The sequence below is a fragment of the Mesoplodon mirus genome, assembly GCF_964341445.2.
Source record: "Mesoplodon mirus genome assembly, chromosome: 2".
NCBI lineage: Eukaryota > Metazoa > Chordata > Mammalia > Artiodactyla > Ziphiidae > Mesoplodon > Mesoplodon mirus.
In genome coordinates, this window is record NC_138977.1 from 112,923,392 (window position 1) to 112,949,188 (window position 25,797).

Below are 25,797 nucleotides of genomic sequence, written 5' to 3' on the forward strand. Positions count from 1 at the left end.
ACACAGTTGTTATTTGGTTTTAAGTAAATAATATTTCACCATCTGTTCTGTTCCAGAAACTACATGTATTGTATTTATGATATTAACCAAGTTAAAAAATTTAACACTCTGAAATTTTAAATCTCCACAGAAATAACTTCAGACTGAAATGGCTTTTTGAATTTTCCAAACAATAAAGAAGAAATAACACAATCTTGAAAAATCATCATGAAACAATGCTCAACTCATCTTACGAAAATAGGACAGTCTTGAACCCCAAACCTGGAAAGATTACAACAAAGGACAGCTACAGAATACACACAGAAAAACTCAGTGATTATAAAAACTGAATACATTATGATCAAGGAGGATGTATTTCAGAAATATCAGATTGGTTTAATCAAGACTACTCAACAGAATAAGTAGGAAAAGCCATATGATTTATCTCATACAGAGATAGATAGCATTTGACAGAATTGAATATAATTTTTTTTTAAAAAAACTCAAGGAATAGAAGAGAACTTCCTTAAAATGATAAAGGGCATTTACAGAAATCCTTAACATCAAAATTAATGGTAACATACTGAACAGTATCTCCCTGAGGTCAGAACTTTTGTACAACACTTTACTGGCTAGGAATGCCAGTAGCAAAGAAGTCTGTATTCATACATGACAGAATTGTTTACATAGAAAATTTTTACAAATCTACAAAACAACTACCAGAAACAGTGAATTCATCAGCAAGGTTGCAGGATACAAGGTAAATGTGAAAACATAAACTGTTTTCTATATACTATTTGTACTGTTTTTTTCCTATAATTGTTTAATGCTAGTATAAAGACAAAAATAATATAAAATATTTAGGAATATATTTAAAGAAAAATCAGCAAAACTGCTCAACTGAGAATTTAAAGACCTAAGTAGAGGTATACCATGGTCAAGATGTCAGTTCTCCCCCAGATGAGTGATGCAATCCCAAATAACATCCTAACAGGTGTGTCTGTGGAAATTAACAAGGTGATTCTAAAATTTAATGAAAATACAAAAGACCTATAACAGTATAGAATTGTCCAGAATGTCTAAAAAACATCATTTTAATACATTCTGTAGATTAAAGATGTTCTTGGCAACATTCTATATTCATGCTGTAGAATACCCAAGAATCTTGAAGAAAACAGCAAACCTAGAAGGCTAACACTGCCAGATGTCAAGACTTATAATATTATAATAAAAGACAGTGTGGTATTGTCATAAAGATGGATAAATCAGTCAGTGGAACAGTAAAGAAAGCCCAGAAACATACATATATGATCACCTGACAAAGAAAGTTAAAACCGCAATTCACATGTAAGGCTGGATACTATAAAACTCTTAGAGGAAAACAGGCAGAACATGCTCTGACATAAATCACAGCAAGATCTTCTTTGATACATGTCCTAGAGTAATGAAAATAATAACAAAAATAAACAGGACCTAATGAAACTTATAAACTTTTGCACAGCAAAGGAAACCATAAACAAGACGAAAAGACAACCCTCAGAATGGGAGAAAGTATTTGCAAATGAAGCAACTGACAAAAGATTAATCTCCAAAATTTACATGCAGCTCAATATCAAAACAAACAACCCAACCCAAAAATGGGCAGAAGACCTAGACATCTCTCCAAAGAAGATATACAGATTGCCAATAAACACATGAAAGGATGCTCAACATCACTAATCATTAGAGAAATGCAAATCAAAAACCACAATGAGGTATCACCTCACACTGGTCAGAGTGGCCATCATCAAAAAAATCTACAAACAATAAATGCTGGAGAGGGTGTGGAGAAAAGGGAACCCTCTTGCACTGTTGGTGGGAATGTAAACTGATACAGCTACTATGGAGAACAGTATGGAGGTTCCTTAAAAAACTAAAAGTAGAATTACCCTATGATCCAGCAGTCCACTCCAGGGCACATACTCAGAGAAAACCATACTTCAAAAAGATATACACACACACCCCCTCCCGGCCATGTTCATAGCAGTACTATTTACAATACCCAACAGATGGAAGCAGCCTAAACATCCATCAACAGAGGAATGGATAAAGAAGATGTGGTACATATATATACCACGGAATATTAGCCATAAAAAGGAATGAAATAATGCCATTTGCAGCAACATGGATGGACCTAGAGGTTATCATATACTAAGCCAAGTAAGTCAGAAGGAGAATGACAAATATCATATGATATCACTTATATGTGGAATCTAATTTAAAAATGAAATGGATGAACTTATTTGCAGAACAGAAAGAGATTCACAGATCTTGACATCAAACCTATGGTTACCAAAGGGGAAATACGGGGGCAAGTGATAAATTAGGAGATTGGGATTGACATACACAGACTACTATTTATAAAATAGATAATAAGGCCCTACCTTATAGCACAAGGAACTCTACTCAATATTCTGTAATAAGCTATATGGGAAAAGAATCTGAAAAAGGATGGATACATATATATTTATAACTGATTCACTTTGCTATACACCTGAAACTAACAACATTATTAATCAACTATACTCCAATAAAAATTAAAAAGAAAAAAAACTTAGCTATTGGCTTCTAGCCCACCTGATGTGAAATCATTCCTCTTCATACTCCGTGCCTGGCCCCAGTTCCCCTCTGTTCCACAATTTGTATGTGGATGAAAAGACGATGGTATTTTAGAGGAGGAAATATCTCTGCAGTGAAGTAGAAAATGCAATACGTTCTTCGGCTCAAAAGGAACAGTTCTTACTTCCTGTGGAATTCTGGAAATCATTCTTTGTATTTTTAAAAGCTGGAGAAACATTTTTTAACAGTTTCACTTAGCTCCACCATGTGAAAAAAGGTAATAAGTAATTGGGGCCCATGCCCACCTCACCATCCTATATGATTATCATACAAGCACTCTTAGGCTGCCCAAACAGAGAAATGTCAGCTGTTTAAAACTGCCCAGCTCTACAGCAAACCCCTGAGAATCACTCCAACATTGGGGAAACAGAGTGTGTTAACTCTGGATGTCTGACTGAACTCCCTTCATTCTCTAAGGGTCCTGTCTGTCATGGTTGTCTCTTCATCCACAAACTTGGGTTCTAGTTACATAGTCGTAAAAAAAAGGGAATAAAGGGTGAATAGCAAAAAACAAAAACAAAAAAACACCACAGTTCAGTGGAAGGAAGGACAGTCTTTTTAATAAGCTTCTGTTTATCAGAAGGTATCATTAAGAAAGTGATAAGCTGTAACTGGGAAGATACTTTTCAATACATGAAATTTGACAAAAGATTCATACCCAGAATATATTGTGAAACATCTCTAAATCAGTAAGAGACCAACAACCTAGTAATATAAAAAAAGGAAATGACCTGAATAATCACTTCACTAAAGGAGATAGATATCCAAATAAGCAACAAACATATGAAAAGATGCTCAACATCATTAGTCATCAGAGAAATGGAAATTAAAACTTAGTAACATACCACAATGACTAGAATGGATAAAATTAATTAGACTGACAATATCAAGTTCTCAGAAGGATGTAATATAACTGGAACTCATACATAGCTGGTGGCAATATAATTCAGTACAACCACTTTGGAAAACAGTTTAAATATTACTAAAGCTAAGTATATTTATGGCTCTGCACCTAACAAAAATAAGAGTTTAGGTCCTACAAAAGACATACACAAGCATACTTACAGAAGAGGAAATCAAGATGGCAGCCGTAGAGGACACTTAGCTCACCTCCCCCCAGGAACACATCAAAAATACATCTATTTTGGAGCAGGTCTCACTGCAAACAATCTGGAGATTCGCAGAAAGACTCTTCTTACACAACTAAGGCTATAAAAAAAGATCCATAGAGTTGGGAAGGAAGGGAAGAGAAACAGTTCAGGACCTGTGACCCTAGGAGGGGACACAGAAGAGGAGGGTCAAAGATCCTCCCTGGGGGTGGGAAGCAGTTCCAACCCCTTATTGGGCACCCTAGCCCTCTTGGCTGGTATGAAGACCAGTGGGACCCACGGTGTGGGGAGCTGTGAGAAACTTGGACTCTGCTCTTGAAGTGCACACACATGCTTGCTTGCTCAGGGAACGGGCAGAGGAAGCAGACTGAGACTGCAGGAATTGGGCTGGTTTCCTGCAACTGACCCAGCACATGCCCCAGCCCACACAAAGCACCCACTCCAGCCCCTCTTGCTCCACAGCGCAGCTCCCCACTAGGGCAAAGGCTGTTGCTACTGAGAACCCTACGCAGTTCGGGGCATGGAGCTAGGTTGGACCTGACACTACATCTGAATGGTATGGGGGGGCCACTACCAGTGCAGGGAGGGGCAGCAGATCAGGAGTGTCCTAGAACACTGACTTGTGTGCCAGGACAAGCACAGAGTGCACCCTGGCCTGCACTGGGCACACACGCCAGTCCCTCTTGCTCCAACCACTGCTTCCTTCTGGGGAATGGAACCAGCTCCGACCCAACCCTCCAGGCTTCTGCTCCACTAACTTAAGACCTGACACCAGCCCTGGCCCTGGTAGATGGTGTCCACCACTGAGCATAGGAAGAGCCCTGGCTGACACCTGGCTTCTAGCCCCTCCATCTCCAGCCCTAGCCCTCAGCAAGGTGTAGGTGCCAGAATACCCTGGGGGGAGATACTCCCACCAAAGCCACTGGGCACACACAGACTATATATACACGGACCCACCCAAGGACACCACTCCAAGACCAGGATAGGTAACTGTTTCCCCTAATTTCACAAAGACAAAGTTAAGAAAAATGAGAAGACAAAGGAATTTGTTTCAAACAAAAGAACAAGAAAAAAACCCTAACAAAATCAACTAATGAAACAGATATAATTTACTAAAGATTGTAAAGCATTAGTAATAAGCATGACAACTGAATTAGTGAAAAGAATATATGAACACAGAATTTTAACAAGGAACTAGAAAGAAAAAAAACCACTTGGAGATGAAAAACACAATTAGTGAAATGAAAAATACACTAGAAGGAATTAAGAGCAGAATAGGTGATATAGAAGGATGCAGAAGTGATCTGGAAGATAGAATAATGGAAATCTCCTAATCATATTAGCAAAAAGAAAAACTTAAAAAAAAAAGGATAGTTTATAAAGGACCACTGGGATAACATCAAGCATACGAATGCTCTCATTATAGGGGTACCAGAAGGAGAAGAAAGAAAAAACAGGTAGAAAACATATTTGATGAAATTATGGCTCAAAACCCTCAACCTAAAGAATAGATATTCAGGTACAGGAAGCACAGAGGGTCCCAAACAAGAAAAACCCAAAGAGACTTACACCAAGACATATCATAATTAAAATGGCAAACATTAAAGATAAAGAGAATTCTAAAGGCAGAAAGAAAGAGTCACGTATAAGAAACCCCAATAAGGCTATCAGCTGATTTGTCTGCAGAAAATTTTCAGGCCAGAAGGGAGTGGCATGAGATATTTAAAGTGTTAAAAGGGAAAAACTTCCAACATAGGATACTCCACCCAGCAAGATGATCATTCAGAATTGAAGAAGAGATAAAGAACTTCTCAGACAAGCAAAAATTAAAACAGTCATCAATACTAAACTGACCTTATAAGAAGTGTTAAAGGATCTTCCTTAAGTGAAAAAAGGTGGGAGGAAGGTACAACAAGAAATAAGAAACTATAGGATGGAGAAAATCCCACCAGAAAAGGCAAAAATATAGGAAAGGCTGTGGATCAACCACTAACATAAGCTATTGTGAAAGTTAAGACAACATTTGTAAAATAAACTGTAACTACAATAAAGTTAAGAGATAGACATGAAGATGTAAAATATGTTAAAAACCAAAACGTGGGGGAATGTAGATCTTCTAGAATGTGTCTGAATTTAAACGACTATAAGTTTAAAATAAATACAGTTCTAGGTCAACATACATGAACCACATGGTAACTACAAATCAAAAACCCACAATAGTTTGTTTTTCTAATAAAACTCCCAGCCAAACAAAGGTCCAGGACTGGGTGGCTCACGGGGGAATTCTACCAAACACATAACAAACTACTAATACCTACCCTTCTCAAACTATTTGAAAAAACTGAAGAGAATGGAACACTCCCAAATTCAGTCTACAAGGTGACAATTACCCTGATAACCAAAACCAGAGACAAGTACAGACCAATATCTCTGAGGAAAATAGATACAGAAATCCTCAATAAAACATTAGCAAACCAAATTCAACATTACATAAAAAGGATCATATGCCATGATCAAGTGGGTAGATTAATTCAAGGGATGCAAGGATGGATCAATATCTGCAAATCAATGTGATACACCACATTAATGAAAGGAAGGATAAAAATCACATAATTATCTCAGTAGACACCGAAAAAGCATTTGACCAAATTCAACATTCATTCACAATAAAAACTCTCATCACAGTGGGTATAGAGGGAGCATATCTCAACATAATAAAGGCCATTTATGACAAGCCCATAGCCAACATCATATTCAATGGTGAAAAGCTGAAAGCCTTCCTGTTATTTCCAGGAACAGCACAAAGATGCAGACTATCGCCACTTCTATTTAAACACGGTATTGGAAGTCCTATCCACAGCAATCACAGACACAAAGAAACAATAAAAGGTATCCAAATTGGAAGGGAAGAGGTATAACTGTCACTATTTGCAGATAATGCTCCTGGGTATATATCTGGAGAAAACGAAAACACTAATTTTAAAGGATACATGCACCCCAATGTTCACAGCAGCATTTACAATAGCCAAGACACAGAAGCAACATAGATGCCCATCGACAGACAACTAGATAAAGAAAATTATATATACACACATACATGCACACACACAACAGAACAGTACTGTCATAAAGAAAAAAAATAAATTCTGTCATTTGCAGGAACGTGGATGGACCTAGAGGATATCATGCTTAGTGAAATAAGCCAGAAAGAGAAAGACAAATACTGTATGATATCAATTACATATGGAATCTAAAAAGATAATGCAAATGAATGTATATGCAAAACAGAAACAGACTCACAGATACAGAAAACAAACATGGTTACTGAAGGGGAGTCTGAAGGGTGGAGGGACAAATTAGGTGTTTGGTTTAACAGATACAAACTACTATGTATAAAATAGATATGCAACAAGGATATATTGTACAGCACAGGAATTATAGCCATTATCTTGTAATAACTTATAATGGAGTATAATCTGCAAAAATATTGAATCACTATGTTGTATACCTGAAACTAATGTAATATTGTAAATCAACTATACTTCAATTAAAAAATAGAACACCATTTTTCAAATACCCCCAAATTCAAAATAAATATATTTTAAAACAAGTATGTTTCAAATGTGTACCCTAATTATGTTTCAATAATAGAATGGACAGATAAATTCTGGGATAGTCAGGATGGAACACTGCACAGCAATATAAAGCAATAAACAAACGACTAATGTATATGGCATATATATCTCACAGACATAGTGCTGATCCAAAGGCGGCAAACACACACACACACACACACACACACAGTATATATACACATTTACATACTGTGTATGTATACACATAGTGCACATATATACATAGTACCTACTGTATGACTACAGTTATCTGAAGTGAAAAACAGGCAAACTTGATCTCTGATAATAGAAGGGGGAGATGTTATTTACTGGGAGGAGGACACCAGGGAGCATTCTGGGGTGCTAAAAAAATGTTCCATATGTTCATTTTGACAATGGCTATATGTGTGTATGCATATACAAAACTTTATTTACTTGAACACTTAAACATCTGTGTATTTAACTCTATGTAATTTACACCTTAAAAAAAGGATACCATTTTTGTATAAGAGTGACACTGGGGAGATAGTGCATGATTCAATGACACTGGATATTTGAGTCATGTTAACATGCTACTTCCAAAGGTCCAGAGCCACTAAAACATGATTTCTGAAGACCATTTCCATGGCCTTAATCTGAACTACCCCTTTGTGATCTGATTTCCTCCTAAACTCCGTCTGGCTCATACTCCCAGACTCACCTGGGACACTCCGGCTTGGGGACTCTTCCTCCAATATCCATGGCTCCTCTCCTTGCTCCAACTTGAGGATGACATCTGGTTTAGGGATGCAAAACCCTGTGAATGAGAATTATATGACAGGAGACAAATTGGATGAGCGTCAGGGTCTTTGAGACACTGTTCTCGAAGAGTATACAATAAAAAAAAAACCTCATCTCATCCTGTTATGGGGCAGAGGACAGCACATTCTTTCTGGTACCCAAAAGGGATAAATTGTCCTTGGCCTGTAAATCCCAAAACTAAATATTATTATATTCTACAAAAATTCCACAGGTAAATAAGAAAGGACATGTATACTGGGGGTCTACATGGGAAATAAGCACTACCTACCTACTGAGATGAGGTGGCTGTAGTTCTCCAGCATCACTTCCCTGTACAGCGTCCTCTGAGCAGGGTCCAGGTGCTGCCACTCCTCCTGGGTGAAGCCTACAGTCACATCCCTGAATGACAGTGATCCCTAGAAAAACACACTTCTGTTCAATCTGCAGTGGTCAGAGTCAGGTGATGTGGAAAAAGAAGTTTAAAAACTAATTCTTACCATTTTTCCTGCTGAAAATTGACCAGAACATGTTACAAAGGACCTCTACTATATAGCTTGTTTTGTGTTATACTTTGTGATTAAACAAGAAACCATGGTAGAAATACCATTGGTGGATTAATTTATTACTTAATGGAAAAATATCTGCATGCTTTTATGTGCCTGAAAGTGTCCTAGTTTTTGAGAATTCCAAGTTGAAAAATATACTCTTCCTGGTCTCAAAGAGTTTATTCTCATAAGGAAAGATACAAAGATATACCTACCATAGGACTTAAAGGACCCATATCACAAATATGTACAATGCAGACAGATCATAAAGGGGTTCTGTGCAAGTTCATGTGAGAGTGTCAGCACCCTGGATTTCACTGAGCAGATAAAACTTTCAGTGCTTAAATATAAATAGTAGTTTCTTTGCAAATATGCGGCAAAACTGCAAGAAACGTTAAGAAGACCTGAAAAAACATGTGGCAAGTCAATGGACTGTGCAGCAGGACAGGAGAACAGGTCTGAACCTGTGATGAGATAAAGGCTGCAGAGGCAGGGGCAAAAGGTTCAGGGGAGGAAACTAGGGAATATATTTGGCTTAAATTCTGTTGGTGATCTCTAAATATTTCATCACTCATCTAATCCATAAAATTCTTGAGGAACCACCAGTTTTATTTATATTTATCTATAAATTAAATACTGTCAATTCACATATGAGGAGAGCTTAATTCTGTTCTTACTTTTCAGATAGAAATGTAAATAAACAAGCTAATATTTTCTTCCCATGCCCTAAAGGACTGACAGTATATGATGTATGCAGAATTATCTTGCACACTCCCTTAGGGCACAGCCTCTCTCTCTTCCCCCATCTCCACTCACCCTAGGTCATTGCTGTGAATACCATGAAGCCAATAGTGAAATGGAAATACATACTTCTGTCCTAGTTATATAAACTAATTGTTGCCGAGGAAGCAATGATCCCAAAGTTGTTTTTTTTTTTCAAGTGAATCATTTAATGTGTGAGGCTCAGTTTGATATTACCGTAAGTATTAACAGAAGAAAATGGGAAAGTATAAACATTTCCCCTTCTATCAAAAACGGGTTTGATACCAGGATAAACTAGCCTGTTGATTTAACATAGCTGATTAAAAAGGCTAGAGAATCTGGAAGTAAAAAAATGTACTTGGAAGCAATGTCCTCTGAGGCTTCATTCTCCTGAGGGCAGCAAAATGCTGAAAAATTTAACTGGCTCAAAAATTATATTGAGAGATCAAAAAGAAGAGCTTGTCACAGCTTGGGAAAAAATTTGGAGAACAGGTGATACTAAATGTAGTTAGATGAATAATTCCAAAGTTTCCCTAGAGTTATAATAGCACTCTGAGCTAACCAAAGGGGCTATAAACTCATGCTCCTTTGAACAGAGTGGTTCTAAATGATAGATTCTCCAGTGCACCCAGCTGTATTTTCAAGTATAATTCTAGTATTTGTACCTAGCAATACAGAAGAAAAAGCAGCAGGGAGGAAGTGTCAAGTATATAGGACATGAAAGGATTTGGCAGCCCTAGCATTCCCAGTTTGAATCTTTATCATCAGGAAAATCCCATTCCAGCTCAGTCCAAGGTGAGGCTGGAGGTGGTGCTATGGATGGCCTGTGACAAGCAGGAGGCAACAGTGTTAAGTGCTGAACTCTGGCTTTCTTCCTTCATCTGCTACAGAAACTCAAAATAAGGCTGTATGAAGAAAACGTGGGATAATACACTGCTTGCTGATGGCCTTTTCTCAGGATCTTGTTGCAGACAGAGCTGTACCAAGCTAAGGAAGGCAGGAGAGAATATTTTTGAGGGCAGTGTTTGCAATCTCACTATTTACTGTGCGAGTTCCCCTGGAGACGTGTACACTTTCTCCAATCCCAGAGTCTACACCTGATGGGGAACTTTTCATTCTGGATTCTGATTGAGGGAAAATACTGATATCCAGTGGGCTCTGAGGAGGACCTCTCAGTTTCTGTAACAACATCTGAGTCCTGTGCATGTCCTGGAAAGGTACCTGCCCACTGGCCAATTCACATGCTGTAATCCCAACGCTGTAAATATCTGTGCTGGATCACCTGTATTAAGAGGGGAGTCGCCTATATTATTAGCAGAGATGCTAAACAGGGAACTTGCTGAGCAAAGGGAGAGAGGAAGAGTTACTCCCAGAGGGTCTGCATGATCTGCCTTGGAGGCTCTGGAAACCTCTTGTCAAGTCTGGGGAAACAGGAGGAAGAGCAGGGTAGACGCATAGTGACAATGAAACAGATGCTAGACATACAGTATGCCAGATGTCTTCAGAACATGGAAGTAGAAATATCAACTGGAAGTTTGGATAGATGAATCTGGAATTTAGAAGTGTAGTATGAAAATAAGGATTTGGGTGAAAATCACAACTCTGTCACTGGAGTCACCAGAGTGAATCAGATGGTCACAGAGGAGAGAAATTCAGGAAAGAAAAAATAACAGCACAGAATCTGAGGGATCACCAATATTTGAGAGGCTGGCAGAAAAAAGAAAAATAGGCTATGAAGGCTGAGAAGAAATTTTCTGAAATGTAAGAACAGAACCAGATGACAAGAGAATAGTGGGAAATAATAACACAGTTTCACAAATAACTGACACTTCCAATTAAAGATGGTGGACTTAAAACACACATCTATCTCTGATGCCTCCAACAATATAAGTGGAAGAAACAAAAGTAAAACAAACAAATGTGCCAATAACAGAATACACCAGAAAGACAATTTTATGCAACTTCTGGGTGATATAAGTGGATAGTATCAGACAAAAGAAACTAGAAGCATGGTACCTACGATTTATACAAGCACAGAAGTGGGCAGAAGCAGCAGCTTCCAACTACAGCCAGAGACTACCAATCTCTAAGCCCTCCAACCAGGGCCAGGGGTCAGCATAGGTGCTAAGATGAATGACTGGCAAAGTAACTCACTGACAAAGTAACTGACTCCTAGGGCACCTTGGTGGACCTCCACTCTGTGGAGATCCAGCAGTTAATGAAGACCAAAGCTGAAGTGCAGCCATTCTATAAAGTCAGGACACTTTTTTTTTTTAACATATCAATATACAGTTGGCCCTCCATATGCACAGGTTCCACCTCCACAGATTCAACCAACCACAGAATGAAAATATTTGGGGGAAGAAAAACTCCAGAAAGTTCCAAAAAGCAAAACTGAATTTGCCACATACCAGCAATTATTTATATAGAATTTACATTTTATTTACAACTATTTACATGGCATTTACATTGTATTAGGTATTATAAGTAATCTAGAGACAATTTAAAGTGTATGAGACGATCTACCACAAAGGAGGTTAGAATATACAATGGGGAAAAGACAGCTTCTTGCTGGGAAAACTGGACTACTTTCTCACACCATAAAAAATAAACTCAAAATGAATTAAAGACTTAAATGTAAGACCTGAAACCATAAAACTTCTATAAGAAAACATATGCAGGGGGACTTGCCGGTACAAGCCCTGGTCCGGGAAGATCCCACATGCCTCAGAGCAACAAGGCCCATGTGCCACAACTACTGAGACTGCTCTACAGCCTGCAAGCCACAACTACTGAAGCCTGTGCACCTAGAGCCCATGCTCCACAACAAGAGAAGCCACCGCAGTGAGAAGCCCGCACACCGCAACGAAGAGTAGCCCCTGCTCAACGCAACTAGAGAAAGCCCACACACAGCAATGAAGACCCAACCAGCCAAAAATGAATAAATAAAATTAATTTAAAAAAAAAAGAAAGAAAACATACACAGGGGACTTCCCTGGCAGTACAGTGGTTAGGACTCTGCATTTCCATTGCAGGGGGCATGAGTTCAATCCCTGGTCAGGGAACTAACATCCTGTAGGCTGTGCTGTGTGGCAAAAACAAACAAAAAATAGGCTCTCTGAACAAACGTGTGGACACCAAGGGGGGAAAGTGGCAAGGGGTGGTGGTGGTGTGATGAATTGGGAGATTGGGATTGACATGTATACATTAATATGTATAAAATGGATAACTATTAAGAACCTGCTGTATAAAAAAATAAATAAAATTCAAAAATAAATAGGCTCTCTGACATCAATCTTAGCAATGGTTTGGATATTCTGCTCAGGCAAGGGAAACAAAAGCAAAAACTACCCAGTGGGACTACGTCAGACTAAAAAGCTTTGTACAATGAAGGAAACTATCAACAAAATGAAAAGGCCACCTAATGAATGGGAGAAGATATTTGCAAATGGTTATCTCCAACAAGGGGTTAACATCCAAAATATACAAAGAACTCATACAATTTGACATTGGAAAAACAATCCAATTAAACCCAGGCAAGGAACTGAACAGACATTTATCTAAAGAAGATATACAGATGGCCAATAGACACATAAAAAGATGCTCAACATCACTGATCATCAGGGAAATGCAAATCAAAACCACAATGAGATAGAACCTCACATCTGTCAGAATGCCCATTACCAAAAAGAAAACAAATAACAAGTGTTGGTGAGGATATGAAGAAAAGGGAACCCTTACATGCTGTTGGTGGGAATGTAAACTGGTAAAGCCACTATGGAAAACAGTATGGAGAGTCCTCAAAAAACTAAAAACAGAACTACCATACAACCCAGCAACTCCATTTCTGGCTATTACTGGCTATTTATCTGAAGAAAATTAAAATGCTAATTTGAAAATATATTCGCTCATCCCCCCCCCACATGTTCACTGCAGCATCGTTTACAACAGCCAAGATATGGAAGCTACCTAATTGTTCATCAACAGATGAATGTATAATGAAAATATGGTATGTATGTGTGTGTATACATACACACAAACACATACACATGTACACAATGGAATATTACTCAGCCATAAAAAGAATGAAATCTTGCCATTTGTGACAACATGGGTGTACCTAGAGGGTACTGTGCTAAGTGAAATAAGTCAGAGAAAGACAAATACTGCATGATTTCACTTATATCTGGAATCCAAAAAACAAAACAAATGAACAAATATAACCAAACAGAAACAGTCATAGGTGAAGAGAACAAATAGGTGGTTGCCAGAGGGGAGGTTGGTAGGGGAAGGAGAGAAATAGGTGAGGGAGACTAAGAGGTGCAAACTTCCAGTTAACAAAATAAAAGAGTCACAGGTATAAAATGTAGAGTGTGGGGAACATAATTATATAATATTTTCATATAGTAACAAATGACATATTACTGGTGATCATTTTGAAACGTATAGAAATGTAGAATCACTATGTTGTATACAAGGAACTAAAATAGTGCTGTAAGTCAATTATACTTCAAAAACAAACAGACCAACTCATAGAAAAAGAGATCAGATTTGTGGCTACTAGAGGTGGGGAGGAGGGGGAAGGGGAATTAGATGAAGGTAGACAAAACATACAAACTTTCAGTTATAAGATAAGTACTAAGGATGTAATGTACAACATGATAAAGATAAGTAACACTGCTGTATGTTATAAATGAAAGTTAAGAGAGTAGTAAATCCTAAGCATTCTCATCACAAGGAAAAAAATTTTTTTTCTATTTCTTTAGTTTCGTACCTATATGAGATGATGGATGTTCAAAACACTAACTGAACACAAGCTAAAGGAACAGAGAATTCAGTGACCACAGATAAGAAATACAGATTTTGCAAACAAACAAAAGCAGTTTGGAAAAGTCATTTGGATAACTGTAGTCTTCAACAATCAAGAACAGCAAAATTTGGAGAAGAGCAAGAAAGTAATTTCTAAAATTACAACATTATGATACACAAATGTCCAGTTTCAACAACAAAATCAAAAAGCACACAAAGAAACAAAAAGAACAAAGAAAAAAGTATGGCCCAATCAAAGGAAAAATATAAATTGACAGAAATGTCCCTGAGAAGACCAGACATTGAACTTCCTAAACAAAGGCTTTAAATCAACTGTATTAAATATGCTCTAAAAAATAAAAGAGAGGTAGGAGTCAAGATGATGGAGTAGGAGGACGTGGAGTTCACCTCCCCCCACAAATGCATCAAGAACACATCTACCAATGGAACAATTCTCACAGAGCACCTGCTGAACACTAGCAGAGGTCCTCAGACACCTAAAAGGACAAGAAAGAACCCCGTGTAACCACGTAGGACAAAAGGAAAAAAAAAAAGCCCAGAAACAGGATGGACTGCACCCCTGTTGCGGAGCTAAAGGAGAGGAGAGGTTGCCACACCCAAGAGCCCCCTAACCAGTGGCGAGATCAAGTGGGACAAAAGGGGAGCTTCAGGGGCTTGCAGGAGAGAGCAGCAATCTGTCTGTGGCAGGCAGGACAGAGTGAGACCTATAAAGGTGGTCTGTGCCACAGCCCTGTGCACCCCAGGCTGAGGTGTGTCCACCAGTACAACGGGGGCTGCGTGCTGGAACAGGGTGCTTGGAGAACAGATCCGAAAAGAGGACTGCTGTTGGCTGCAAGCAGACAACGTGAAGGGGTGGGAGTGAGGAGCTCCGTAACTGCGAATGCTCAGGGAAAAAGCCCAGGCTGTCCTAGACATGAAGCATCATTGCTGAGTGACACACAGAGAGCAGGGCTGCTACTGTTGCCTCTTTCCCCATGTGCTGGCTACTTCTTCCGTGGGCACTAGGAGGGGCTCCTGCCAGAGCAGGCTTGTGTGCCCCCGGTGGCCCCTCCCGCCTGGGCAGGCATGCATGGCACAGTCAGTGGCCACCTCCTGCCTGGGCAGGCTCATGCGCCCCTGGTTGCTGCCTCAGCCCCCTCCCCCCTGGGAGGGCTTCGTGTGCTCCAGGGCAGCCCCAGGAGCAGATGCCTGTGGGTAGCCCATGTGCAGAGGTGAGGCTGAAACCACAGCAGAGCCCCAGGAGCCGTGCAACTAAGAAAGAAGAGCTGAAATCTCTCCTCCCACTGCATGAACCACGGAATTACACCCCCATGACTGGCTTTGTAAACTCAGCACCTCAGGAACATCTGAAGGGACAAAAAGTGTTCCTGCAGCTGAGATGGGTCTAGCTTTAGCAGCTGTGGACTTTGTGAGCAAGTACACGTGGGAGATTGGCCAGGCCAGAGTCTGCATTGCCTCCACAGTGCCCACAGTGGTTCCAGATGCATGATTACTGCAGTCCTGGGAACTGACCTCAGTGGATCTATGCTGGTGGCCTGGTGAAAACAATGCCTTAGAGACACGAGGGCCAATTGCTGGCATACCCACGGTTAAGGTGGGGCTGAAAGCAGTGCCAATAAGATTGGAATTTGTGAGCTCGGACAACAGGTGAAAGGTGACGCAGCAGAGCATGCTCAGAAGTAAACACATGCAGAGGAGGTGTACTCAGTGGCTTCTCTCCCAGTGGAAGTGCTCCAATACAGCCTACCTTGCACCACGGATCAGAAACACAGCTAAGAAACAGACTGGGGGCCTCTTCAACAACAGCTAGGGAGCAGACCCCCCCCCCAACAGGGCAGTGACAACCACAGAGCAAAGACGAGGCCCCACTCAATACCCAGTGCAGGATCTGGTCACTAAAACATCAGCCACACCTCTTACCAAGGTGATAAGCATAAGCTGAAGAAAAAGATGGCAGACACCCATACTGTAAACAGCCCTCGGACCAAAAAATGTTAAACCCATGCAGGCTACACGGACTTTCCCACATAAAAATAGTCCTGCAGGGCTTCCCTGGTGGCATAGTGGTTAAGAAACCACCTGCCAATGCAGGGGACTCGGGTTTGAGCCCTGGTCTGGGAAGATCCCACATGCTGCCGAGCAACTAAGCCTGTGCGCTACAACTACTGAGCCTGCACTTTAGAGCCCATGAGCCACAACTATTGAGCCTGCGTGCAACAACTACTGAAGCCTGTGCGCCTAGAGCCCGTGCTCCGCAACAAGAAAAGCCACTGCATTGAGAAGCCCGCACACTGCAATGCAGAGTAGCCCCCACTCGCCAAAACTAGAGAAAGCCCGTGTGCAGCAACGAAGACCCAGTGCAGCCAAAAATAAATACATAAAATAATTAAATAAAAAAAATAGCCCTCCAAGACAGTCTGAGGGTTTGACACTGAGAGGAAAAACCCCTAGAGCATTTAGCCTTGAAGGCCAGCAGGGCTTGAGTGCAGGAGCTCCACAGGGCTGGGGGAAACAGACTCCACTCTTGGAGGGCGTGCACACTAGGCCTCATGTGCACACTAGGCCTCATGTGCACTGGGACACAGCACAAAGCAGTACCTCCAAAGGAACCTGGCAGACCTATCTAGGGGTCTTGGAGGGCTCCTGGGGAGGCGGGGATCGACTGTAGCTCACTGTGGGGGCAAGGACACTGGCAGTGGAGGCCCCAGGGAATAGTGATCAGTGTGAGCACTCCCGGAGGTCCCCATTTCAGCACCAAGACCCGACCCCACCCAACAGCCTGAAGGCTCCAGTGCTAGAAAGCCTCAGGTCAAACAACCAGCAAGATAGGAGCACAGCCCCACTCCTCAGCAGACAGGCTGTCTAAAGTTGTACTGAGCTCACAACCAACTCAAAACCAACCCTTTGACATGGCCCTGCCCACCAGAAGAACCAGACCCAGCTCCACCCTCCAGAGAGCAGTCAACAGTCCCTCCAATGAGGAAGCCTGCACAAGCCCCTAGACCAACCTCACCCACCAGGGGTCAGACACCAGAAGCAAGAGGAACGACTATCCTGAAGCCTGCAGAAAGGAAACCACAAGCACAGAAATGCAGACAAAATGAGAGGACAGAGAAATATATTGCAGACAAAGGAACAACCTAAAAACCCAAAGAAGAACTAAACGAAAAGGAGATAGACAATCTACCTGAAAAAGAATTCAGAGTAATGATAGTAAAGATGATCCAAAATCTCGGAAAAAGAATGGAGGTGCAGACTGAGAAGATACAAGAAATGTTTAACAAAGAACTACAATACTTAAAGAACAAACAAATAGAGATGAACAACACAATAACTGAAATGAAAACTATCCTAGAAGGAATCAATAGCAGAATAACTGAGGTGAAAGAATGAATAACTGAGCTGGAAAATAGAGTGGTGGAAATCACTTCCACAGAGCAGAATAAAGCGAAAAAGAATGAAAAGAATTGAGGACAGTCTCAGAGACCTCTGGGGCAATATTAAATGCACCAACAATTGCATTATGGGGTCCCAGAAGAAGAAGAGAAAGAGAAATGGCCTGAGAAAATATCTGAAGAGATAATAGTTGAAAACTTCCCTAACATGAGAAAGGAAACAGTCACCCAAGTCCAGGAAGTGCAGAGAGTCCCATCCGGGATAAACACAAGGAGGAACATGCTGAGACACATATTAATCAAACTAACAAAAATTAAATACAAAGAAAAAAACCTTAAAAGCAAAAAGGGAAAAGCATCAAATAACATAAAAGGGAATCCCCACAAGGTTATCAGCTGATTTCTTAGCAGAAACTCTGCAGGCCAGAAGGGAGTGACACAATATATTTGAAGTGATGAAAAAGAGAAACCTAAAGCCAAGAATTCTTGACCCACCAAGGCTCTCATTCAGACTTGATGGAGAAATCAAAAGCTTTACAGACAGGCAAAAGCTATGAGAATTTAGCATCACCAAACCAGTTTTACAACAAATGCTAAGAAACTTCTCTAGGCAGGGGGAAAAAAAAAAGAGGCCACAACTAGAAATAAGAAAATCACAAATGGGAAACCTCACCAGTAAAGGGAAGGATACAGTAAAAGTAGGAAATCATCCACACACAAATATGATATCAAAACCAGCAACCATTAGAAGAGGAGAGTACAAATGCAGGAAAAGGGGATTGCATTTGAAATTCAGAGACCAGCAACTTGAAACAATCTTATATAGACTACTATATCAAAACCACTTGGGAACTGCAAACCAAAAAACTACAATAGATACACACACACAAAAAGAAAAAGCAACCCAAACATAACACTAAAGATAGTCATCAAACCTCAAGAGAACGAAACAGAAAAAGAAAAAAGACCTACAAAAACAAATCCAAAAATATTCAGAAAATGGCAATAGGAACAAACAAATCAATAACTACCTTAAATGCCAATGGATTAAATGCTCCAACCAAAAGATAGAGACTGGCTGAATGGATGCAAAAACAAGACCCATATATATGCTGTCTACAAGAGACCCACTTCAGATCTAGGGACACATACAAACTGAAAGTGAGGGGATGCAAAAAGATATTCCATGCAAATGGAAATCACAAGAAAGCTGGAGTAGCAATAAGCATATCAGACAAAATAGACTTCAAAATAAAGACTGGGGCTTCCCTGGTGGTGCAGTGGTTGAGAGGCCGCCTGCCGATGCAGGGGACATGGGTTCGTGTCTAGTCTTTCTAGATGTTATAAAGGTTGCCAGAATATGACAAAAATAGAGTTAGTAAATAATACATTTTGTGTTAAAATTTCTAGGAAAGATTGTCCTCTGAAAACTTGGGCATTATAGCTCTCTGGGTTGGTGGAGATGGGAGAGAAGGGAAGGGGGTTGGTCTTAGGCTAGAATGCACATATGATGAAGACACTTTCAGATTATAACTGTCACATGTGTGCAGTTTATTCAAGACTGCTCTGTATATAGTGACAAATTAAGTCCTTATTTGAAACATCTAGTCCAGCTATGTTTAGAAGTGCCCAATGTATGGTAAATGTAGAGGTAGTAAAATATCGCTCTGTAAATATATTTTTGCCAAAATTCATAGGAAGTACTATCTTGAGGAATGTTAAGTGTTAAACCACCTCTGTGAGCAGTATACTACTGTCTAACTTGTTCAGTGGTTTGGAGGAGATGGGAGGGAAAGAATTGCAAAAGGTAACATGCTAGTGTGTTTGTACCTGGACATTTTCAGACAAAACCATTTTTTGTATGTTATGTGTATTTTGTTTTGCTGTGTATGTAATGGACAAATGAGTCCTAATTTTGCAACATCTAGTCTCTAGATGTTAAAGAGGTTGCTAGTGTATGACAAAGTAGTACAATTAGCACATTTTGTACAATTTGTGTTGAAATTCATAGGGAAGCTTGGGAAACTTATCTTCTGTAAATGACTTTTGGATATGAATTTGCTCAACCACCTCAGATTACACATGCCTGTACTTGTCCACTGGATTGGTGGTGGAGAGAAGGAAGTGAGGGAGGGAATAGTTCAGGCCAAAATGGTCATATTTAGAAGATACCTCAGATTATAACCATTGTTACATGTGTGCAATTTTATTTAACAGTGCTATGTCCATAGTGCACAAGTAAGTTCTTATGTGAAATATCTAGTCTTTCTAGATATTTAGAAGTGCTTTATGTATTTAAAAGTAGAAGCAGTAGAATAATGCTTCTTGTAAATATCTTTTAAAAACTGATGGGAAATACTGTCTTTGGAAACGGAATTGTTAAACCTCCCCTCTGAACAGTGTACTCTGTGCTTGTTCATTGGGTTGAGGGAGGTGGGAGGGAAGATGGCAAAAGATGTTTTGCCAGTGTGTACTAGAACATTTCAACTTACCCATTGCTCTATATGTTATATGCATTTCATTTAACTTTACTGTATGTATTATGTATATACTGGACAAATGGGTCCCAATTTTATAACATCTAGTCTCTAGATAGTAAAGAGATTGCCAATGTATGACAAAAGTAGAATTAGTAAACTAACAAACTTCTACACTTTGTGTTAAAATTCATTGAAAACGGCTTCCCTGGTGGCACAGTGGTTGAGAGTCCGCCTGCTGATGCAGGGGACACGGGTTCGTGCCCCGGTCCGGGAGGATCCCACGTGCCGTGGAGCGGCTAGGCCCATGAGCCATGGCCACTGAGCCTGCACGTCCAGAGCCTGTGCTCCGCAACGGGAGAGGCCACAACAGTGAGAGGCCCACGTACTGCAAAACAAAAACAAAAACAAAAACAAAAACAATTCATTGAAAAGCCATCTTCTGAAAAGGACCTTTGGAAGTGAAATTGTAAATCACATCTAAGTGACACACAAAAAAATGTGCGACAAAGGAGCAAGACTATACAATGGAGAAAAGACAGTCTCTTCAAAAAATGGTGTGCTGGGAAAACTGGACAGCTACATGCAAAAGAATGAAATTAGAACATTCTTTAACACCACATACAAAAATAAACTCAAAATGGATGAAAGACCTAAATGTAAGACCAGATACTGTAAAACTCTTAGAGGAAAACATAGGAAGAACACTCTTTGACATAAATCGCAGCAATATCTTGTTTGATCCATCTCCTAGAATAACGGAAATAAAAACAAACAAATGGGACCTAATGAAACTTAAGAGCTTCTGCACAGAAAAGAAACCATCAACAAAATGGAAAAACAACCCAAAGAATGGGAGAAAATATTTGCAAATGACGTGACTGACAAGGGATTAATCTCCAAAATATTCAAACAGCTCATGCAGCTCTATGTATGTAAAAAAAAAAAAAAAGGGGGCAGAAGATCTAAATAGACATTTCTCCAAAGAAGAAATAAAGATTGCCAAAAAGCATAAGAAAAGATGCTCAACATCACTCAACATCAGAGAAATGCAAATGAGAACTACAATGAGGTATCACCTCACACCAGTCAGAATGGCTATCACCAAAATGTCTAAAAAACAATAAATGCTGGAGAGGGTGTGGAGAAAAGGAAACCCATCTATACTGTTGGTGGGAATGTAAATTGGTACAACCACTATGGAGAGCAGTATGGAGGTTCCTTAAAAAACTAAAAATAGAACTACCATATGATCCAGCAATCCCACTCCTGGGCATATACCTAGAGAAGACCATAATCCGAATAGATACGTGCATGCCTATGTTCATTGCAGCACTGTTTACAATAGCCAAGACATGGGAGCAACCTAAATGTCTATTGACAGAGGAATAGATAAATAAGATGTGGTACATATATACAATGCAGTATTACTCAACCATAAAAAAGAATGTAATAATGCCATTTGCAGCAACATGGATGGACCTAGAGATTATCATACTAAGCGAAGTAAGACAGATAAAGACAAATATCATATGTCACTCATATGTGGAATCTATTTTTTTAAAAAAGGCACAAAGGAACTTATTTATATAACAGTGCAAAATCAACACACAACAATCAGGGTTTTTTTTTTTCTATACTAGCAATGAACAACCCAAAAAGTAAATTAAAAAAAATTCTATTTACAATATTATCCAGTAGAGTAAAATACCTAGTAATAAATTTAACCAGGGATATGCAAAACTACAAAAAACTGTGAAAAGAACTTGAAGAAGACCTAAATAAATGGAAGGATATTCCATGCCCATAGATTGGAAGACTTTGTATTGTTAAAATGGCAGCACTGGGACTTCCCTGGCGGTCCAGTGGCTAAGTCTCCGCACTCCCAATGCCAGGGGGCCAGGTTTGATCCTTGGTCAGGGAACTAGATCCCACGTGCATGCTGCAACTAAAGATCCAGCCAAATAAACAAATATTAAAAAAAAAACGCAGTACTACCAAGAGTGATCTGAAGATTCAATGCAATCCCTATTAAAATTCCAACAGCCTTTTCTGCACAAATGGAAAACCTGATACTAAAAATTATGGTATTGCAAGCAGTCCTAAATAGCGCAAACAATCTTAAACAAACAAAAAGAACAAATTGGGAACAGTCACACTTTCCTGATTTCAAAACTTAGTACAAAGCTATAGGTACTGGTGTAAGTATAAATATGAAGACCAGGGACTTCCCTGGTGGCGCAGTGGATAAGACTCCATGCTCCCAATGCAGGGGGTCCAGGTTTGATCCCTGGTCAGGGAAGTAGATCCCACATGCATGCTGCAACTAAGAGTTCACATGCCACAAATAAGGAGCCCGCATGCCACAACTAATGAGCCCTGGAGCCGCAACTAAGGAGCCCACAAGCCACAACTAAGGAGCCCACCTGCTGCAACTAAGACCCCATGCAACCAAATAAATAATATTAAAAAAAACAAATACAAAGACCACCAGAACAGTATAGAGAATCCAGAAATAAACACATAACTCTGGACCACTGATTTTCAACAAGGGGGCCAAGACCATTCAATGGGGAAAGAATAGTCTGGACCTGGGTCAACAGTATATCTCAAGGAAAGAATGATGTTAGACAACTATGTCAACACCATATTCAAAAATTAAATCCACATGGATCTAAATATAAGAGGTAAAGCCATAAAACTCTTAGAATAAAATATAAAATTTGGTAATGTATTTTGAGATATGACACTAACACATAAACAATAAAAGTAAAAACAGATAAACTGGACTTCATCAAAATTAAAATGAAAGTATCTTATCAAGAAAGAAAAAAGACAATCTCCAGAATGGATGAAAATATTTTCAAATCATGTATCTAATATCTGATTATCCAGAATATACATAGAACTCTTACAACTCAACAAAAAGGAAAAACAGCCCAAATAAAATACGTGTAAAGGACTTGAATGGATATTTCTCTGAAGATTTTTTTTTAATGTCCAAATCATGAAAAAATGCTCAACATCATTAGTTATTTAGGAAATGCAAATCAAAACCACAATGAGGTACCACTTTACCCACACTAGGATAACTATAATCAAAAAGCAGAAAACACATTTTGGCCAGAATTAGAGAATCTGGAACCATCATACATTTCTGGTGGAAATGAAAAATGGTTCAAGATACTGTGGAAAACAGTTTAGCTGTTCCTCAAAAAGTTAAACGTAAAATTGCCATATGATCCAGAAATTCCATGTTTATACACACACACACACAGAGGAAAGTATACAAAAAAGCAGGAAAGTATGGTCCATGAAAAAGAAAAATATAAATCAACAGAATCTGTCCCTGCAAAAGACTTGATGGCAGATATATTAGACAAAGACTTTAAAACCACCATCTTACCAATGCTCAACTTGAAGAAGATGTGGAGAAAGTCAAGAACATGATGTGTGAGCAAAATGGAAATGTCAGTGATACAGAAAACCTAAAAAGAAACCAGAAAGAAATTATGCAGCTGAAAAGTATAATAGCTGAGATGAAAAATTCATACAGATATTCAAAGGCAGATTTGAGCTGGTAGAAAAAAGAATCAGTGAACTTGAAGATAGGACAATGGAAATTATCAATGCTGAGGAACAGAAAGAACAAAGATTGAAGAAAAGTGAACAGAGCATATAGGACCTGTGAAACACCATCAACTGGAGCAAAATACGCATCATGGGAGTCTCAGAAGAAGAAGGAGAGAGAGAAAAAGGGGCACAGAGAATCTTTGAAGAAATTCACAGAAATATACAAAAAATATTTGACAAACTAATATTTGAATGAAAAGTTCCCAAATTTAATGATACATGAATATAAACATCCAAGAAGCTCGACAAACTCCAAGTAAAATGAAATCAGAGACCCATATCAAGACGCTTTATAATCATACTTTCAAAAGACAGAGTTAATCTTGAAAGCAGCAAGAGAGAAGAGAACCATTACATACAACAGATCCTCGATTAAGATTATCTTCAGACTTCTCATCAGAAACTTTGGCAGTCAGAAGACAGCAGGTCCGTATATTCAAGGGCTAAATGAAAACACCTGTCAACTAAGAATACTATATCCAACTAAACTGTCCTTCAAAAAGTCAGGAAGAAACCAAGATATTTCCAGATAGACAAAAGCTGAGCGAGTTCATGACCACTAGATGTGCCCTGCAAGAAATGCTCAAGGGAGTCCTGCAAAGTAAAATGAAAAGACACTAGACAGTAACTTGAAGCCGTACAAATAAAGATCCAATAAAGGCAAATACATAGGTAATTATAGAACTAGTATTACTATAGCAATCATTTTTAACTGTACTTGATCTTTTCTATGCGATTTAAGAGAGTTATACATTTTTTAAAATTTAGAATAAAAGTTAGTATTAATGTAACTTTGGTTTGTAATTCGAAATCTTTTTTTCCTACATAATTTGGAGACTAAGACATTTAAAAGAATTATTCATTTTCGTTTTGGAGCACACATTATATAAAGATGTAATTTTGTGGTGGGAGGGAGGGAGATGCAAGAGGGAAGAGATATGGGGATATATGTGTATGTATAGCTGATTCACTTTGTTATAAAGCAGAAACTAACACACCATTGTAAAGCAATTATACAGGAAGGAAGGAAGGAAGGAAGGAAGGAAGGAAGGAAGAAAGGAAGAAAGAAAGAAAGAAAGAAAGAAAAGAAAAGAAAAGAAAGAAAGAGAAAGATGTAATTTTGTGACATCAACAACCGAAAGGGGTGGGGACAGAGATATAAAGGAGCAGTTTTTTGCAGGTTATTGAAGTCAAGCTACTATAAATTCAAATAAGTAACCATAACAAAATGAAAACAGGTTAAATTCTCAATATAAAGGGCAGAGTACTTCATATTAGAATTAAAATGTCAGGATACATGTTCTTTACCAAAAAACATACTCATAAAGAATATGGAAAACCTTACTAAGGTGAAATATCCCCATGATGCAAAACCCTCAAGCACATCAAAGAAAGGAACAACTGACTGGTGAGTGAGAACTTACCGTTTTACAAGTCAAGTGGTTTTCAGTTACAGTCACCCTCCATATGTAAGGATGCTGAACCCGCAGATACAGAGGGCCAACTAAGGGACTTAGGCCATCAGTCAATTTTGGTATCCTCAGAGGGGATCCTGGAACCAATCCCCTGTAAATACCAAGGGATGACTATACTTGCTTTCAGTTAAGATGAGAGAGAACCTAATCAGAGTTACCAGCTGACAGATCATTAAAAGTATATTTTTCTTTGTTAGATCTTTAGTGGCATATGATTTGTAAGGATTCAAAAAATTTAGAGGCATTACTATAATAAAACTCCATTCATTCATATCTACTTATTTATGCAAACAAATTTTCTCAATGCTTACATCCATGGAATTGAACTTGGAATAGAATTAATGCCGACTATTTCTCATTTTAGTAATTCTCATCCACTGATAAACTAGTTTGTAAAAAAATCTAACTCCATCTCTGTAAGATGATTTTCCAGTAAAATTTTACTTTGTATTTAATACTTATTCATAAATATTTGAAATATATTCACTTTGATTAGTTGAAATAATAAGACTGAGAGTTTTATCATGACGGGAAACTTTT

General features: G+C 39.0%; 1 protein-coding gene across 2 annotated transcripts in view; it reads right to left on the reverse strand.

Annotated features, from left to right (window-relative positions):
* ZNF37A (zinc finger protein 37A) overlaps positions 1-25,797 on the reverse strand; it is a 57,346-nt gene that overhangs the window by 13,869 nt on the left and 17,680 nt on the right. For both annotated transcript variants that reach the window (XM_082632982.1, XM_082632981.1), the window contains exons 3-4: positions 8,430-8,556; positions 8,061-8,156 (exon numbers count right to left, since the gene is read on the reverse strand). In XM_082632982.1, coding sequence (XP_082489108.1) covers positions 8,061-8,156; positions 8,430-8,556 — 223 coding nt within the window. The remainder of the gene's footprint in view (positions 1-8,060; positions 8,157-8,429; positions 8,557-25,797) is intronic.